This window comes from Triturus cristatus, chromosome 5_2, assembly GCF_964204655.1.
Source record: "Triturus cristatus chromosome 5_2, aTriCri1.1, whole genome shotgun sequence".
NCBI classification, from domain to species: Eukaryota; Metazoa; Chordata; class Amphibia; order Caudata; family Salamandridae; genus Triturus; species Triturus cristatus.
Genome location: NC_140588.1, coordinates 67551558 through 67567912, shown reverse-complemented (window position 1 = coordinate 67567912; position 16355 = coordinate 67551558). Strand labels below are relative to the sequence as shown.

The 16355-nt window shown below is 37.9% G+C and overlaps 1 protein-coding gene across 1 annotated transcript in view; it reads left to right on the top strand.

Moving 5' to 3' along the window:
* LOC146822669 (uncharacterized) overlaps window positions 1–16355 on the top strand; it is a 344571-nt gene that overhangs the window by 258951 nt on the left and 69265 nt on the right. The window contains exon 3 of the mRNA XM_085606260.1: window positions 7885–8110. Within this exon, the coding sequence (XP_085462386.1) occupies window positions 7885–8110 (226 nt within the window). The remainder of the gene's footprint in view (window positions 1–7884; window positions 8111–16355) is intronic.

Below are 16355 nucleotides of genomic sequence, written 5' to 3'. Positions count from 1 at the left end.
TATGATATCATGTCATATGTCTCTTTTATGAATTTTGATAAAATACTATAAAGAATAAAAATATATATATTTTTTCTATTCCTTTTTGATTATTCGTTTGGGGGAATTTGTCTGTTTTGCATAGTGATGTTTCATAGTATCAGTGACTTTGTTAGCACTTTTGTATTAGTTTTCAGGCAGCTCGGGTCTTTCTAGACTGTTGTTTTGGAAAATCATATAACATCAAGCAAAAGCATACCATTATATAATAATAACACTAAATGCATAAATATGAAAACTAGCAGATGTAATATAATACAAAACAACAAATATGAGTAAATTCATGGAGGTTTAGGTACTTCTTCGATATAAGGGTTAGGTGAATATGTCTTGTTGAAGAAAAATTAAAAAAGTGTGATGGGTAAACAAAGAAGATCTCTTTTAATAGCGAGAGTAACTGGATATACATATGCTCAATCTAATCTATGATTATGGTAGACTCCTTACCACCATGCCTGAAAATATACAGAATACGCATCCTTCCATGCCTTGGTAATCTGTTGAAAGGCAACAGCAAGGAGTAAATCAATTATACAAAGATCACTAGATTGAGATGACCAAACCTCTGAAACGCTTCCCAGGAAAATGTGTTGAAGAAAATGGAATGTGTGTGTGAAAAATAATGTTTATCTGTTGCCAGATTCATATCCAAAAGTTATGGATAGAAGGACATTCAAATCGCATGTGTTTAAGATCTGATGGATAAACGGTACATGACCAACAGGGAGAGGGAATATTGGGATCCATTTTATGTAATTTGGCAGGTGTACTTAGGAGTCTATTATAAATGAAAAACAAAGCTTGAGTGGTATTTTCTGCTCTAGAAGATTTCAAATTTTGTTCCATACTGGATTCGATAAAGAAGTTTGCAAATCAGACTCCCAAAAACATTCCACCTCTGTTTTATGTTGAGTAACTGAAAAGGAGGTTAAGTGTTTATAAATTTGAGACGCAGAAGGAGAATTATACAAGATCGACCTTATATTAGGTGATGGAGGGCAAAGCATAGGATTAGGGGATAATTGATTATAAAAGGATTGAACCACAGAGATTAAGGATGAATACTTGGATTGATATATGAAGGGAAAGGAAAAAAGAGTTTGAGCTACTGAAAAAAGAACACAAACCTCATCTTGAAAAAGTTGATAAGTCCATCTAAGTCCTTTGGCCAACCAATCGTTCCAAAAAACAAGTTTATTATTGATCTTCATATGTTTATTACACCAAATTCATGAATTTAAAAACTGAGTTTTATTACTTTTAGAAGACATGAAAAGAGGTTAGAAGATCTTAAAACATTTTTTAAAATAGGAAGAGATAATGTTAAGGGTTTATGATAAAAGAAGAAGTACTCCTCAAAAGAGAAAGGATGAAAAAAGATTGTTCAAGATTTACTCACAAGAGATAGGTTATAGAATAATTTTCTAATAAAAAAAAGTAAGATTGTTTAAGAAAGAAAGCAGTATAGTAAGAATGAAAATTCAGAAAGTTGACCCCTCCCATATGTTTAGGTCTTTTGCGTTTACAGATAGACATTCTAGTTTTTTTATTATGCCATAAAAACTTTGATAAGATATTATATAGTTTCTTATAATGAGAGCTATGAATATTTATAGGAAGGCTGGATAAATAAAACAGTATTATAGTAATTAACATCATTTTTACAATATCTAGACGACCCCTCCATGATCAAAATAAGGGATGCTATCAAGATGTAGACAAAATTAATACCAACTCTAATTCTTTCAGATTTGAGGTGACAGTTTATTTTATAGAAACACTGAACCATAGTCTAAGATATTTAATTTTATCTAAATTCCAATGGAATGTAGAACAAGTCAAATTGGCATGAAAATATAATTTATTTAAGGGAAGGATTCCACATTTATCAGCATTTAGTTTATAACCTTAGACAAAAGCAGTTATTGACTTCTGTCAAACAGGCTGGTAAAGAAGTCTGTGAAATAAAAAGAAAGATGTCATCCGCATAAACTGAAAGTTTTAAGTGTTTGTCGCCGTAGAGGAAACCTTTAATATGTGAGTTCAACTGAATTTTTATTAAAAAGAGTTCTAGGGCAATAATAAACAATAGGGGAGATAAGGGGCAACCTTGTCTGACACCTCTGTGAAGAGAAAATGACGGGGACATAAGTCCATTAGCTAAAATAGAGGATTGGGGAGAAAAATATAGTAAAGAAACATAATTAATACATTTCAAGCCAAAACCAAACCAACAAAGTGTGGAAAAAATAAAAGACCAACTAACTCTATTAAAAGCTTTCTCAGCATCTAAAGAAACCACAGCCAAAGTATAACTATATGTCTATGATTTACTTAGGACATTAAAAACAAATCTAGTATTATCTGATAATGGTCTACCTTTAATGAAACCACATTGTTCCTTCCTAATTAATTGAGGTAATAAAATATCCAAACAAAGGGCAAGTATTTTCACAAATATCTTATAGTCTAAACTGAGTGAAGAAATAGGCCTATCGTTTTTGCACAAGGTATGGTCTTTATTTTCTTTTGGGAGAATACATATTAAACATCTTGAAAAGACCCACCAGATTTCTGGGTAGAGATAAAGTAAAGAAACAATTGGTGTACTTTAGGAATAAGAATTTTAGAGAAATGAGCATAAAACTCTACAGTGAGCTCATCAGGCTCTGGCGCTTTTCCTTTTTTAATAGCATTAACAGCCGTATGAATGTCACAAATCTAAATGTCATCATCTAATGGGGAAAAGTCCACACTGAAAGAAGAGGGAGGAGTAAAGGAGGGTAAGTATTGAAGAATATCTTCTTGAAGAAAATGAGATTCAGGAGTATAAAAAGTTTGAAAGAAATGTGTAAATTCTAAGAGAATATCTTAATTTTTATTAACAATGATATTAGTAGAAGTTAGAAGAGAATCAATCTTGGTACAGCCTTTTCTAATCTTAATATAGTTATCAAGAAGTTTCCCTGCTTTATTTTGATCACCATAGTATTTAGCACTAGATTTCAGCAAACACAAATTAGTGATTTCAGTGGATAATAGAGTTCCTCAAGGCGAGAGTTAGAATTTTTTGAATAAAAAGAATGTTCTAATTGTTTAATACGTGAGTTAAGGGATTGTATAGTAGTAAAAGAGGATTTCTTTATCTGGACTATGAAAGAAATAATGAAATCTTTAGATGCAGCTTTAAAGGGGTCCCAAATAATCTGAGGAGAACTACCTTGGGTTTCATTTTCTAGAATAAATGTGTCAGCAATTTTTTGAAAACCATGTGTAAAATTAGGATCCAAAAGAAAAGAATTGTTGAATTTCCATCTCCAAATTTCTTGAATAGGTGGAGGTAAATCCAAATCCGGTGAGATAGGAGCATGGTCTTAAATTAATATGGGGCCCGATTCACAGAACTAACTTAAGACAAAATCCTAAACTTACTACCATTTTGGTATTCACAGAAGGCACTTACTCATTTTGGTATTCACAGAAGGCACTTACTCATTGATGAGTAAGTGCCTTCTGTGAATACAAAAATTAGTAAGTGCACTTCCTCATTTTGGTTTTCACAGAAGTTACTTACTCATCAATGAGTATGTGCCTTCTGTGAATACCAAAATTAGTAAGTGCCTTCTGTGAATACCAAAATGCGTAAATGGTAGTAAATTTAGGATTTTGTCTTAAGTTAGTTCTGTGAATCGGGCCCATGGAACCACGATAAGAGGGAGACACATGTTGTGTAAGTGATTTAGAAATTAATAAGTAATCAATTTAAGATTGGGATGAATTTACAGGACAGAAAAAGTATATTTTTGGAGAGTAGGGTTACATAATCTCCAGACATCAACAATAGACCTTTGATGTATAGTAGATGTGAAGTGAGCATGTCCATGTGAAGGAATGAATTTAGATATAGAACGTCTTTCAATAATGGGGTCAAGAACCATGTTACAGTCTCCACCAACTAATAATCATCATTAGACATCATTAATTTAGACACAAACTGAGGACAAAACAGTTTATCAGGATTAGTAGGAGCATATAAATTAAAAAAAAGTCATAGATATTTTATTAACTAATGAAGACGCAGAAACCCATCTACCTTCAGCATCAGGATCTTGACCTTTAATTTGAATATCTAAACATTTGTGACAAAGAATTACTGCGTTTCCCCGAACATGGAGAAGCAAAAATATGTCCAACCCATTGAGTTTAGAAATCTCCTTCTGAGTTACATGAATTTCTTGCAATAAAACAATGTCCCCTTTTAGACCAGAAACATGTGCTAGAACCTTTTTGTTTTTTTTAGCCCATCCTAAACCTTTAACATTCCAAGATATAAATCTTAAAGCCATATATACAACCAATAACAAGTTTACAACTTTATGCAAATAACAGCATTCAGAAAAATTCATGAATATCATATATATAATAGGATTTAGCAAAAGAAGAAACAGCAATATATCAATAGAAGTGGACAGTATATGAAAGAGAAGCATGTTAATGAAATAATAAGAAATAATTAGTAAATAGAGAGGAAAGAAAAGAAAAAGAAAGAAGAAAAAAAGAAAGATGAGAAATATATAATACACATATGGAAATTCCAGGAAAAAGTCATATGAAAAGAATAGAATTTGAGAAAGAAAATGAAAAAGACAGGAATAAACAAAAAGACATACCAAAGATATACAATGAAAAGGAGGGTGGTGAAGTCACATAAGGAAGACGACACAACAAACCGGGAAACTTCAAGACGAAACCAGAAAAGAAGACATCATCCAGACAGAATAAAGATCACACTGAGTAACCATGAAGACCGCACCTCAAATGAGAGAAAGAAATATGTTATAAAGAATTACAATAGACAATGGTAAAACATGAGAAGAGAAGAAAAATATATTTAAAGACAGTTTAACAAAATAATCAAATAGTAGATAATTGGGCAACTTCCATTTCCTCCTCGTAACAATTATGCAAGACCTACTTTAGAAGATCAGGATCCTCATAGTTCATGGTTTTATTTTTATAAGTCATCTTAAAGAGGCAAGGATGAAGAAGGCCATATCTGGCATTCAAACTCCGAAGCGCAAGTCTCATGTCCAAAAACGTCTTCCTTCTATCCGTCATTAACTTAGCGTTGTCTTGAGAAAAGGAAAGAGCAGATCCTTGCCAAGAGATTTTGCTTTTAAGTTTTGCTACCTGTAAAACTTTTAGTAAATCAGTATACTCCAAAAAATACAGAATGACGCCTTTTGGTTTATTTGACGAAGATGCTGTTCGTGGGTTATGGCCCAAACGATGTGTTCTTTTAATCTTCAATGCTGGAAGTTCAGAAAAACAAAGAACTTTTGGAAGAATGGATTGAAAAACGGAGAGAAGATTAGAGCCTTCGAGACCTTCCACCAGATCATAAATAGGCAAGTTGTTGCATCTATTGCTGTTCTCAAGGTTTCCCACTTGTTGTTTAAGTTGCAAAATCTGTACATGGATAGACGGTAACTGATTCACAACAGTTTGAAAAGAGTCTACTCGGTGCTCTATTTGATTCATTTTGTGTTCCATATTGGACCATTTGGCATTGAGATTCTGAAGGTGCACGTTTGTTTCTCCTATATATTGTTTAAGCGCTGGTATCTCCTCAAGGATTAACTCTATAGATTTTGGTGGTGGAGATATAGTGGGTGAGGGTGAATCCTTTTTGACTCATTTGCCTGACTAAAGTGTTGAAGTGGTGGCCAACTTAGGTACGAGCTTAGAAGTGGGAAGACGAGTGTTAGATGGCGCAATTCCTACTGGAAGGTATGATGCACTTTGCTCTGATACTTCCATTTTATCCTGAAGAATACTAAAGGAGTTGTAGTCCACCAACGATGGAAAGACAGGAGGATTTTGAAAACACTATGTCAAGTAGCTCTTATTTCCCCATAAACAATGTAGTACAAGTAACAATTCAATGACTTCAATTGAAGAAGGAACAGATAATGACTTGAATAATTAAATACAATTTCAAAGAATCCAATGAAAAGGACCATTCTTCAAAAAATAAATTCTACAAGGAGAACAAAGAAGAGATTTGAAATAATACCAGTAAAGATCAAAAGTAAAATTGTGCCGCCATCAGTGGATAACTCATATACAAAAGCCTTAGGGCCCCATTACGAAAGTCCACCCGTCACCGTATCGGAAAACGGGACCGACCGCCAGAGGTGCGGCGGTCACACAAGGCCAATTAGGATGCGACCGCCACCCTGGTGGTCGCAGCCAGCATCTTTATCATTGCGGCTGGCAATGCTGTAAGCAGCACCCGCCGCAATGTTAAAGTAGCATGTTGTGCATTGCCATGCACAACGTGACAGGCACCGCGCGGTGCCTGCACCTTGTGCATGGCAATGAAGGGGTACCCCCCAAGTGCAGCCACCCACCTCCCCGGGGCCCGCAACGGGCCCCCAAAGTGATTTACCGTATACCTTTCCATGGCGGAGTCTCCGCCATAGAATGGCATGCCCACTGCCAGCATCATAAAATGGATGGCGGTGCCAGCAAGGCACCGCCACCATATTGTGGGCCTTTTCCGCCCGGCCGGCAATCGTGCGGATTGCCAACCGGTGGAAAAGCGGCAGACAGACTTTCCGTCCACCGCGGTACCCCCCGCCATGGTAATATGGCCACGGGTAAATGTAGTTATGATGGCGGGCGGATCGCCCGCCATCATAATAGGCTCCTTAGTTTGCAACTTGCAGAAGAAAAAATATATTGTGCTTAGAAAAATTCCTCATAAATAGATTTTTTTTAATGTGGCTCTAAGCAGTGAGGTAAAACATACAAACACTGCAAATAAGCGTCCCATTATATGCTGTTTGAATCAGTGAGGAGAGGAACGCTTGAGGCGGCAAAGCGGTAATAAAACAAAATAGCGGCTATGAGACCCATGAGGGAAAACGTGCCTGACAGAGAAGAAGAAATGCGTCTGCTCTTGCTCACCCTGGACACTCTTCTTGGTCATGAGGCAAGCAAGTGCCCTTCATGTCCATAAGGGCTCCATTCCAGGTGATGCAGAATGTAAGTGGCCGTCTGGAGAATTCCCGTCCCCCCCGGTCTGCTGCAGAGCCTCACGCAAAAGCAGCCATCTTCAACTGCGTCAAAGTCACGCCGCCTGACTGCGTATTCTTAATAAAATTACATTTACGATTTTTTGTGTCATCAACGGCGCTCGTCCCAGCTCTGCTGCTCAGTTTGATCTCTAAGTACATAATTCCCTACATCCCCTCACGACTTCTTCACTCCAGTAATCTGGTCATGCTTTTTCTATATGCCGCCCCTCTTTCAGGAATTTACTTTCCTTGGAGATCCACAATATCTCTTCTCCTAGCAAAATTAATACAGCTCCTGAAGACTAATTTTCCTCTAGTTGCAAATGATTTCCCTTCTTTGTTGTCTCCTCTTTTTTGACTGTTAGTATGCAGTGTTCAGTGCTAAGAGACCTTTTTGGCGATAAATCGCTTTGCAAAGCACAATACCCTAACATAACTATAAAGAAATAATTGTTTGCTAATTTGTTAGCCTAATGAAGTAGTAAACAAACACGTTTTGTGCAAATTGTTGATTACTTGAAATTGGGTTCAGAGTAAATACATGGTGAGCAGTTGAAGTGTGCATATTTGCAAGTGCATAATTTCAATATTTTTATATGCAACTATGGATTATGTAAACTTTGCATGAACATGCATGAAAATGTGTTTCACTTGATCTGAGTACCTTAATATATCATGGGAATTTTGAAGTGACTATATTACAAGTATCATGTATCTCTTCATTTATTCTCTGTTTCTATGACCCAAATTTGTATTTTCTTAGATGCCTGCGGGGGTGTTCTTCGAGGGAAGGCAGGACAGTTTCAGTCACCTGGTTTCCCCTTGTCTTATCAGAGTGATATGGACTGCAAGTGGGTAATTGAGTCACCTGTTGGCCATCATGTTGTCCTGGATTTTCTCAAACTGGTGTTAGAGGAGCACAAGACATGCCAATACGACTATGTCCTGGTATATGACGGGACAGAGGACAAGCTGCAAGAGCTAGGCAGGTAAAGTGTCCCTAAAACTGTCATTGTCCACAAATTCCACTGCAAGGTACTGGAAAAATTGATCTTGGCTCAGTTCTACATCAAAAACTTCACATTCTTTACCTGAGGATATCTCCACTGAAAATATTAGAAAATTATACAATTGAAATTACATTTTCTTTCATTTGAACCATCTGTAGGTAACATTTGCCTCCCTTTGATGATGGGCCAACGTTACCAAGAATTTTAACAGTAACAAAAGCATTTTTTAAATTCTTTTTTGAGTGAACTGAAGCCATTTTAGGAGACTGTAAACTTTTACTGTCTCCTAAAATAGCTTTGTGAATAGTTACTGATTCACAGTTTGGAAAAAGCATGTTGTAGGCATCCCTTCCAAACTGAGAACTGGTATGTGATTTATCAATGTTTCATGACTGAAATCCAGATGCACAACATTGAAACGTATTACTCATAGTTGGGGTAGTAATGCATTTGCAAAATCTAAAGGACTCCCCTTCAAAAATGTTCCTTTTTGTAAATCTAAAAGAAAAGGCTTTTCTCTAAACATTTTTTTAAAATGCTGCCCCGTTTCCTTGAAGTGAAATAGACTGGATTATTTTCAAAAAATGTTTTCTTTATGGAAAGGAAATCACAGACATGATGGTCTGCTGACCAAGCTAGTCACCATCCAGTGATGGTCACAAATCCAAGTGAGCCTCAATGTGTGACCTTCTACATGAATGAGGAATCTCAGATTTTGTTCCAATCTAAATCCTTTTTTTGAGAACGTAGGTCAGTTCACAAAAAATCATTCTGATTGCAGAATGCGACCAGAATTTGCACCATAAGGTATGTCCCTGTGGCCCTTAGTTCTTTGTTTTGCTTTCACAATGACGTTTTGACTGCTGTAGATAATGATGCACCACCAAAACCTTTGTTGAGTTCAAAACAATCAACACATGTACATAATAAAGAATAATATTACCAAAATATAGTCCTTTCTAGTCCTTTCTATTTTGATCATACATACAACCCATTCAGGATATGCATATTTATATTCTATGAAGAAGTAGCCTTTATCTTATTTCTATTATAGTTAACCTGCATTACCATTTTATCACAGTTGGGGCACATTTTGATATCTGCTCTTACAGAATTACAGATCAAAGTTTTATTGAAATAATCTGCCACATAAGATCCCTGCTTTTCAATTATTAAAAAACTTAAGCAAATGCCAGATTTTACCATGAGCCTAGGATTGAATGATCTGTTTATTTATCTATGTATTAATTCAACGTTTAACCCCCATCTTGCATATTCCCCAGAGTCAGAACCCAACAAACACCCATTTTCAGATACAGGACAAGCCAACAACATTTCTGACAGCCATCACTCCACACAATGAAGCCATGTAGTAGGTAACATGATTATCAATCCTACATTAGGCCCTGGTCCAACAGTACAAGGCGTCAGTGATCTGTTTATCATTGGAATCTTAAAATACAGCCCAGAATGCTTTAAGTATTTCAATAAGAGCCTTGTTGCGTAGTGTCTTAAGTATCTCTAGCTATTGAGAGTTAGGAGATATCCCAGTAGATAGATTTATTTAAGTCATCAACTCTAGTACAGAAATATCATAAAAACCTGGATCTACTGTGATATGCATCTGTTGTGACTATTGTGAGGCTTTTTCTCCATAATATTAATAGAGATCTGGAAGGGTCCCCTCATTCTTTCTCTAAACTCTTTGAGGTCTATTCGCAAAGGTATTACTCTGGTAGTACTCCTTTACTCCCGTGTGGAGCGGTTCCTGGTGGCCAGCAAAGGCTGGCGAATGCCCCTGTCCCGTGCGTAAGGTCAGAAACTTGGGAGTGGTGTTCGATAATCAGCTTAATTTCTCTGCGCATGTCAGTAATCTGGCCTCATCCTGCTCTTATCTAATAAGGACATTGCGGAAGATTTTCCCTTTTATTAAATTTGATCTTCGCAGGAATGTGGTGGTAGCTTTAGTGCTGTCCAGAATGGATTACTGTAATGCATTGCTATTAGGAATAAATAAGACCTGGATGAGGAGACTGCAGGTCCTGCAGAATGCGGCAGCCAGACTCTTGCTAGACGTTCCCAGAGGTCAGTCTATCGCTGAGGGAATCAGGGCACTTCATTGGCTCCAAGTCCAGCAGCACATAGATTTTAAGGCTCTATGCCTAGTACACAAGGCTGTGTCTGGGGGGGGGAGCTAAGGAGGTTCAGAAGCTTTTTATTCCCTACTCCCCAGGTCGGGCACTTAGGTCCTCCTCTCAATCCCTCCTTAAGCTAAACCGTGTCAGGAAAGCCAGATGGGGCGGCAGAGCCTTTTCTTTTCATGCTGCCAGTCTCTGGAACAAAGTCACGTGGTTCTCTGAAACTAACGAACAGTCAACAAGTCTTCAGAAAATTGTTAAAAACACGGCTTTTTGATGTGAGCAGGTGTTAAGATGGAGCTGTATTCTCTCTACCCACCAGCGCCAAGACGCTTCGGCATTCGTTCGCGCCTTACAAGTGGCTATCCTATCCTATCCTATCCTTACATTATCCTATATGCCTGTGTGAATTGGCCACAAAAAACCTACTATGGGAATAAAAAGGGAACATTCATAATCAGTCAGTGCAAATGGAAAGGACTGCACCCTCTTTGTACTTTTACTCATATGGTTTTAAACATTTTTGGGCTGACTCGTAAAGGCATGTACGAGTCTGTAAAAGAGTACTATAGTACTGCATCCGGTACTCATCAATGCTTTTGTGAATTACTCTATTTGTAATTGATATTTGCGAGTGCTTCAGACTCAGCACCCCACCATCAAATTAAGTTTTCTACATTCTATTTATTTTACTAAAAATGCATTCAAGGAGCACAGTAACATTGCCAGAAAAAAACTGGAGTCGGACTCCTGTTTTTTTAGTTTAAGCTTTATTAAGTCACACAAGTGCAGAATTTCCTTGTAAAATGAAAAATCCAAGATTATGTGAGAGAATAATGCTATAAAAAAGCTACAAGAAAGAATACTGAATGAAGAAAGAATTTAAAATATACTGTGAACCAATTACAATACTATATTAATTATGTAGCTATAAAAATCCCATTTTATATTTTATAAAGTATATAGAAGAAAAAGAAAGAAAAAAGAAATGAAAGGAAAAATAAATTAAAAGATAAAGAATGAATAAAAAAGGTGCAAGACATCTACAATGCAGATAGTATATTTATGTCATATAATAACATAGGTTGTGTTATATTTACTATATATAATAATAAATAGGATAAAAGAAACCCTATATTAAGAACAAGACCGAGGCTGAAAGACCATCGTAGAGTCCTTGGAAGCTTTATGCTTTTTGTTTAAATAGTCAGCAAGAGGCGGCCAATACATATCCTTTTTAATTGCCTGCAGGGTAGAGGTAACTGATGCAGTATCAAGTCTATTATGGGAACAGAGAAGATTCCACCTACTAGTAATGTTAACCATATTATTATTTTTTCAATTAGACATAATAACTTTAAATGCAATGGCAATTAATAGGTCCACAAATGTACCTAGTCTATAATTGATCGAAAAAGAGTGTGAAGAGCCTCCCAAAACAATAGTTAAATATCAGAGGAAAACTTAATAGAAAAAATAATGGAAATAGTCATACACACCTGAAACCAGAAGGCTGTAATTGGTGGGCAATGGAAAAACATACGTAGGTTTGTGCCGGGGAAGGAATTGCAGGACCAACATGTGTTTGGAAGATTAGGGTTATATTTATGTAAAGAAAAGGGAGTAACGTACAGCATGTTACAAATATAAAAAAGGGTTTGTGTAGTACTGGCATTGCAAGAAGTATGGTGTGTCTTATCCCAAATTGATTTCCAGGTCTTTAAAGGAAAGGAATGCTGAAGGTCTGCTTTCCACGCTAATTCAGTTTTAGATTTTGGATGAGAGCGAGTTATTTATATAAGTAAGATGGTTTGAGTGGAGAAGAAAATGTAATTGGTTCAGGAGGTAGGGAGAGAGTAGAAGATTGTGTTTACTTGTGTGTGGAAATAGATTGCAAGAGTGCAGCCTTAAGAGACTCATACTAGGAAGTGCAAACAGAAAAAAAAATAGTTTGGATATCCAATGAAGAGAGAGGAATCATTCCACACATAATTGTTTAACCTGAATTATGCCCTTGATAACCCTCTGTTTCCTAAAAAATTGTACTATTAGATAATTTGATAAGTTTATTTTGCAAGATAGAAGAGTCTAGAAATTCCTGCAATGGAGACATGGGTTTTGTAAAAATCCGAGAAGATACTAGGATAGAATATTTAATAGGAGGGGAGGAAAAAGAATGAGGGGTTTTGAAAAATATACTAGAGAGTGGAAAGGGAATGGTGATATGAGGGAATCTGCTAGTATACACCATACATTATTTTACAGAAAGTTATAATCACTCATATAATGTAAGACCTGCTTTAGGATAAATGCAGTGTGATATTGTTGAAAATCTGGAAAGGTTACAACTCCCCATTCTTTAGGTTTACATAGGGATATTAAGGAAATGTGTGCTTTTCTCCCACTTCATAAAAAACACTAATCGATTTATTCAGAGCCTTAAAGAATGTTAAAGGAAGTTTAATGGGTAGCATGGACAAATACAAATTAACCACAGAAATCATCATCATCTTTATAGTGTCCAGCCTGCCACACTAAGACAAATATAAAGGGGACCCATTGTTTCGTCATTTGAAGAATCTTGTGCTGGACATTATCTATATTAATCTGGATGTTTTTTGCAACAGAGCTAGAGTATTCAATTCTCAAACATTTAAATAATTGTGAGGTCCACTTAAGCCCCGTGCCAAGAAACATATCTTTTAATCAATATTTATTAAGGGGGAGAGCCTCAGATTTTGAAAAAAAGACTTTATATCTGGATAAATGGAATAAGATGATAAAAGATTAGCAAAGGCAGGTATTGATGTTTGTGGATCTGATGCAAAAAAGGACCACATCATCTGCAGAGGTTGTAATTTTAATTTCATTCTCCTTATGCCGAAATCCATGAAAGGAAGAGGAGTGGTGTTAAATATGCAGAAATGGTTCTCGGCATAATATAAAAAGTAAAGAAGGCAGGGGGCATCCTTGCCTGGTGCCCCATAAAAAAGAAAAATAAGAAGATTGGGTACCATGCAGAAATACAGATATCGTTGGGGACAAATATAGTAGAGTTATATGTTTTAGAAATGTTAGACTAAAGCCATGCCATTCAAGAGCATGCATCATAAATCGCCGATGGACACAATCAAAAGCTTTTTCAGTATCTAAAGTGAGGGAAGCCATAGGTGTATTACTTGCTAAAGCAATGTGTAGAATGTCCCCAAAAACTCTAGAGTTATCAGTCATGTGTCCACCTTTTACGAATCCAGGGGCATTTTTACAAGGATTGTCGCTAAGCAGTTTTCACGCTTTTTACCACTGCTGTTCGCCAAATCCTAACTCCATGTTTGTGACGAATTTACAATATGGTGCTACGTGGCATTAGGACCAGCTAGCATCCGGGTAAAACGCTGACGCTAGCTTCAAGGTGTAAGAAAACTACACATTAGCGTGAAAAAAGTGCCGGCCGGCCAATTAGCGGCAAGAAAGATCGAGCTAGTCAGCCTGACATCACTTTTCAGTGTCTAACGGGATAAAAAACTTACAAATACGTCGCTAACAAAATTTTATAAACACCTGAATGTGGAATGGAGCAGCCAGGACCAAGTTCAGCACAGGACAACAACCTCCCTCAACAGCAAGGATGAGCAGCCAGAGTCCAAAGGGAAGAAGAAGAGTAAATGCAGATTCAGTCAGGAGGAGAATGAGATCATGATTGTGGAGGTGACAGAGCATCAACACCAGCTCTTCGTCAGCTTCAAGGTGTCATTGGGGTCCAAAAACGCTATATGGCAGTCAACAGTGAACAAGGTGAACTCCGTCGCAGAAGTCAAGAGGACAGTGATGGACTGCAAAAAGTGCTGACATGATGCCAAGCGCAAGACGAAGCAGAAACTGGCTAGCAATTGATAGGAAGCACTGCAGACCGGAGTGGTAGTGCAGCGCCCCAGGAGGATCTCAATGCTTTGGAGGAACAGGTGAACTCAGTAATCTGTGAGGAGTCGCTGGTGGGAGTAGAGGGACAGGACAGTGCTGACTACATCAACAACAGGGTAAGTAACAACAAGGGGGCAAATATGTCATGTTGTACAGTCCAGGCACCTATGCTTCAGTGCTCTTCCACACTGTGTGCAGGTCAGACAGTTGCCACCTAGATACTCTGGGGCTTATTCACAAGTCCTTTGCGCTGCTGGTACGTCATTTTTTTCCTTATTAAAAGTGACATACCGGTGGCACAAGGGGCTTGTAACTAATCCCTTCATGCGTACAAACAATGACAAGCAAACAGTCATGTATCTCTTCTCCAAATGTTTGCATCAGGCAGTGTTGCAAGGCTCACAATCAGCCTATATTTATACACATTGTAATAGCAGTTATGCACATTGTTGTCAAGATATGGCGCTTTTCTGTACTAACTATGGGGCATAGATACCATAATCTAGTGGAGTGTGGTATTACCCCAAAATTGGTAGCACGGTGCTCTGACAGACTAGAAATGCAGGGATGCTCTGTATACACAAAATATATCATTGCATGTCCGTGCGATCTTATATACATTGGTGAAACAGGCCACGAGGTCCGAATTAGGATTTGGGAACACTAATCTAATATCCGTACCAAAAAAACTGCTCCCCCCCTTGTCAGCCATTGTCTGGATAAAAACCACAACGATAGGGACCTTAGATGGTCCATCCTGGAAAAAATACGCTCTCCCCTGGAAGAGATCCTACGTCCATGAGAAAAAAGAGAGAGACATTTTGGATCTTCTATCTTGACTCAGTTCAGCATGGGCTGAACGAAATGATCCAGTGGGAGAATGCCATCATTTAATCCCTTTACTACCTTTGCACTCTATCAGATTCTTGTTTGCACGCTACTGACGTACCCTGGACTCCAAATTGGAATTCTGTGCCAGACCCTATGCTAGGATACTGGTTTGCTCCTTATTGCCGAGCCCACGGCATGTTATTGTTCACGCGCTGCTTTTTTGCCTATGATCCGTCATTACTGACGGGCTCTATGCTCCGCTCCAATATGGCCGCCAATGTGCGCCTGTATTACATACTGATTCCACCCTCGTAGTCCTCTCTCTATGTGCATCTGCCCCTCCAGCCTTAAATCTTGCGATTTGCCTTTGAGAATTCCGTCTCATACATAAGGAAGTCCCCTGTCAGTGTAACCAGCTAAGACGTCCGGACTGGCGTTTCTGACATATTGCCGACGGGTCCACAGACTCCCATCTCAGGATTATCAAGCAGGTATGCAGCCCCGAGATACCCGTGTTGTTTTGCTGTACCAGGATTATTGTCTGGCTGTATATCCTTCCTCCCGCTAGGGCGGTCGTTTCCACCCCTTTTTTCTTGTTTAGCCGCCCATAGCTGCCTTCCTCTTGACGTGAATGATTTGTTCGTGTCGAGGTAGTTTATTCTCCTCGTAACCCCCTGACTGGCGGTTTAATTACATGTCTAGTCTATCTAGCTGGCTAACCCATATTGTGAGTCATACGTATTCCACGCCCCATATGACGCGTATATACCAACTTTAACTGTCGCTTAAATTCTGACAGGCTTCATTCGTTTTTTTGTTATTCACTCCTTAATATACCCTGTAACGTTTTGCCTGTTTGTTTTTCATGTTGCAGGAGTCCCCTGAGACCTGAGTGATACCTTGTTTCTTTAGAGTCTTAACACCATCGTCTTGCAACGAGCCTCCATGTTCTAGAAATTCTTTTCTTTTTGTTTGAATCCCCTTGCCTTTCGACTATGACGACGTCCTGATTCTCAAGTACGTGTCTATTATGCTAAATCTTTTTCCTCAGTAGCATAAAGGTAATTATCCCCTAGTCTAACCTAGGGATCTGCTACCATTTAATCTGTCTCTTTCACATGCTTTGTTTCTAGACTTGAAGGCATTCTTGTAAGCCTCCTGTATCGTAGCATGTTCTGAATATGCTGATCACGTCTGGACCCTCGCATATATATCTGGGAATGAACGCGGCAGGCCACGTTTATTGAAGCGGAGTATTCTCTTGACCTTTTGAGCATTTCTAACTCTTTGATGACATCGATTCTGACCCCCATTCTGTGGGGTGGATTTTAAGT